The sequence below is a fragment of the Oncorhynchus nerka genome, unplaced genomic scaffold, assembly GCF_034236695.1.
Source record: "Oncorhynchus nerka isolate Pitt River unplaced genomic scaffold, Oner_Uvic_2.0 unplaced_scaffold_8577, whole genome shotgun sequence".
Lineage (NCBI taxonomy): Eukaryota > Metazoa > Chordata > Actinopteri > Salmoniformes > Salmonidae > Oncorhynchus > Oncorhynchus nerka.
The window spans coordinates 1-4091 of NW_027032744.1; the positions used below are offsets into that span (position 1 = coordinate 1).

General features: G+C 42.0%; 1 protein-coding gene across 1 annotated transcript; it reads right to left on the reverse strand.

Moving 5' to 3' along the window:
• Positions 1 to 2418: 2418 nt before the first annotated feature.
• On the reverse strand, positions 2419 to 3468 carry LOC135565990 (brain-specific angiogenesis inhibitor 1-associated protein 2-like protein 1; the record flags this gene model as incomplete). Its single annotated transcript, XM_065013937.1, has 2 exons — positions 2799 to 3468; positions 2419 to 2647 (listed from the first exon to the last, which is right to left on the reverse strand). Coding segments are annotated over exons 1-2 (290 nt in total), but the record flags the coding sequence as incomplete, so codon positions are not given.
• Between the last annotated feature and the right edge of the window lie 623 nt (positions 3469 to 4091).

Sequence of the window (4091 nt, forward strand, 5' to 3'; positions counted from 1 at the left end):
GATGATGCGAATTTTCGCATCTTTTTGTTAAAAATCGCGCAACATTTCAAAGTCCTGCTACTCATGCCAGGAATATAGTATATGCATATGATAAGTATGTGTGTATAGAAAACACTCTGAAGTCTCTAAAACTGGTTAAATCGTGTCTGTGGCTATAACATAACGTGTTTAGGAGTAAAAATCCCTCGAAAAACTGTTCACCACTAACACAAAAAATATATTAATCCGCCAGTCAATGTATTGTCTAAGGCGACAGAAAATAGATGATGATGCCCTGTAAACGCCTACAGCTTCCACACTTTGTCGCCAGTACTGACATTTCCAGTCTGCTTAATCCTTGGTTGGATGACGTTTTGGCCCTTCCTGTTTTAGGCTCACCACAGGATGTTGTGAAATTGAAAACAATGGACGATGATTTCAAGACTTGCTGCTATCGAATACAGATCGCCCCGTGATCAATTTGATAGATTATTAACGTTTATTAATACCTAAAGTTGGTTTAGAAAAGTAGTTTGAAGTGATTTGTAAAAGTTTATAGGCAACTTTTGTAATTTTAAAAAGTGACGTTGCGTCTTGTAAAATGGAATATTCCTGGATCAGACCGGTCTAAGGAAAACGACCCAATTGTGATGTTTATGGGATATATAGGAGTGCCAAGAAAGAAGCTCGTCAAAGGTAATGAATGTTTTATATTTTATTTCTGCGTTTTGGGTAGCGCCGGCTACCGCAAAATCTGTTGTTTTAGGTGACGTTCCAGTATTTTGGGGGGTGCATGCTATCAGATAATAGCTTCTCATGCTTTCGCCGAAAAGCATTTTACAAATCTGACTTGGTGGCTAGATTCACAACGAGTGTAGCTTTAATTCAGTACCTTGCATGTGTGTTTTAATGAAAGTTTGAGTTTTATCAAAAACTATAGGTGGCGCTCTAAAATTTCCGCTGATCTAATCCCGCCACAGGAACCAAATCCCTAAGAAGTTTTAAATGTGATACGCCGTATGTAAAGTTCATTTTTATAGTTTACTCTGCTACTTGAGTCATCCCTCTCTGCTCTCTCTCTCTCCATGCTGCTTTACGACATATACCTAGTCCCACTCCTTCACTCAAGGAGTGCATTTGTTGCTGTTTGACCACGAGACACTTTCGTTCAGTCTGCATGGTCAATGCAGAACAGGCAACAATGTTGATGACAACGATGTTGTTTCCACTTTGATCTTAATATAAATCCACAAGCTTCTATAATTACAATATTAGTTTGTGTTTCTTACATCTCTAACAGCTAGTTTGCATTTTCTAGTTAGCTGGCGAGCTAACTAGCTAATGAAAGTACTGAGTCAGTGCAGACGTAGCTAGCTAATACAGCCTGATACCAGAACTGAGTCAGAGCAAACGTAGCTAGCTAATACAGCCTGATACCAGGACTGAGTCAGAGCAAACGTAGCTAGCTAATACAGCCTGATACCAGGACTGAGTCAGAGCAAACGTAGCTAGCTAATACAGCCTGATACCAGAACTGAGTCAGAGCAAACGTAGCTAGCTAATACAGCCTGATACCAGAACTGAGTCAGAGCAAACGTAGCTAGCTAATACAGCCTGATACCAGGACTGAGTCAGAGCAAACGTAGCTAGCTAATATAGCCTGATACCAGGACTGAGTCAGAGCAAACGTAGCTAGCTAATACAGCCTGATAACAGAACTGAGTCAGAGCAAACGTAGCTAGCTAATACACCCTGATACCAGGACTGGTGGAGGCTTAAATCAGCATGTTGTTTGTGCAACAGTATCTTCTAAATCAAAGAGGAATAGGCAAAGCATGAATATGTTGGCTATATGAATAAAGTTTTAATGTAGCCAAAGATCATATGGTCCCCTAGGAAACACCGAACATCACTTTGGTTCCTACCCTGTCACAATAACTCATCCATGGCATTTTCATTTGTTGTCATGTCAAACCACACTATTATGCCCACTATTATTTATATTCTAACCATAGAATTATAATAAACATTCTATTTCCATGATTCCAAAAGTTCGCCCAAGGGTTTTGAACTAAATCGCAATTGCAACATTTGGTTAAAAATAAGGCCTAGTATTTTTCCCCATATTGTGGCAGTGTGGAAATGATCTCAAATGAGTGCAGGGATGCAGAAATGGATGGAAAATAATACAAAATGATTTTAGGTTGAAGTTGAATTGAACAGTATAAAACAATCCAAATGGAGAAAGACCCATTGAAATCATTTAGAATATATGTGTTGTCATTACGCACTACTCATAAAGCAAATATAGAACTTTTATTCATCAAAAACAGAAAATACCGTCAAAAATGTAAAAAATAATATGATATTTTGGCCATATTGCCCAGCCCCAGTGTGTGTGTGTGTGTATGCATCACCGTATGTGTCTCTCTAACTTACTGCCTGGTTTTCTCCAGTTCTCCGTAGAGCCATCCGTCCCTCTCATCAGGTATGAGCAGGGTGATGATGTCTCCCTCGTCAAAGCTGAGCAGTGTAGAGTTGGTCCCAGAGGTGTGGGGGAAGATGGTGCGGACCCTGGGTCTCTTCACAATGTTGTTGAGTCCTGTGGCCACAGACACTGACCTGGGACCTAGACCGCCACTCTCCTCCCCTCCATTGTCCCTGTAGTCTGGAGAGAGAGAAGGGTTAATACACAGACATGTACACAGGTCCATGCATGCACCCACATACAAACACACACACCAGCGATCAGCGGGGAGGACATGCGAACACACACATGCATACAAACACACACACAAACACACACACACACACACTACCTGTGCCACTCTCAGTCTCTCTGGTGACTGAGTTTGTTGTGGGTGTGTCCTGCGTGAACATACTGGCCAATGGGCTGGTCTGAGCCTTCAGTGCCGGGGCAGGGGGTGGAACTGTGTCCCGGAATATGGAGTTGCTCTGACCATAGGAAGTGCAACACAGGAAGGGGATAGTATGAGTGCTAGAATGTACAGTTGTTAGTAGTTAACCTGCCATTGGTACATTAGTAATTAACCTGCCGTTGATACATTAGTAGTTAACCTGCCATTGGTAGTGGTACATTTTTTGTTCTACCTTTATTTAACTAGGCAAGTCAGTTAAGAACAACTTCTTATTTACAATGACAGCCTAGGAACAGTGGGTTAACTGCCTGTTTCAGGGGCAGAACGACAGATTTTTACCTTGTCAGCTCGGGGATTCGATCTTGCAACCTTTCGGTTACTAATCCAACGCTCTAACCATTAAGCTACCTGCCATCTAGTGGTTAAAACCTGCCACTGGTAGTGGTACGTTAGTAGTTAACCTGCCACTGGTACATTAGTAGTTAACCTGCCACTGGTAGTGGTACGTTAGTAGTTAACCTGCCACTGGTACATTAGTAGTTAACCTGCCACTGGTAGTGGTACGTTAGTAGTTAACCTGCCACTGGTAGTGGTACATTAGTAGTTAACCTGCCACTGGTACATTAGTAGTTAACCTGCCACTGGTAGTGGTACGTTAGTAGTTAACCTGCCACTGGTACATTAGTAGTTAACCTGCCACTGGAAGTGGTACATTAGTAGTTAACCTGCCACTGGTACATTAGTAGTTAACCTGCCACTGGTAGTGGTACATTAGTAGTTAACCTGCCACTGGTACATTAGTAGTTAACCTGCCACTGGTAGTGGTACGTTAGTAGTTAACCTGCCACTGGTACATTAGTAGTTAACCTGCCACTGGAAGTGGTACATTAGTAGTTAACCTGCCACTGGTACATTAGTAGTTAACCTGCCACTGGTAGTGGTACATTAGTAGTTAACCTGCCACTGGTAGTGGTACGTTAGTAGTTAACCTGCCACTGGTACATTAGTAGTTAACCTGCCACTGGAAGTGGTACGTTAGTAGTTAAGCTGCCACTGGTAGTGGTACGTTAGTAGTTAACCTGCCACTGGTACATTAGTAGTTAACCTGCCACTGGAAGTGGTACATTAGTAGTTAACCTGCCACTGGTACATTAGTAGTTAACCTGCCACTGGTAGTGGTACATTAGTAGTTAACCTGCCACTGGTAGTGGTACGTTAGTAGTTAACCTGCCA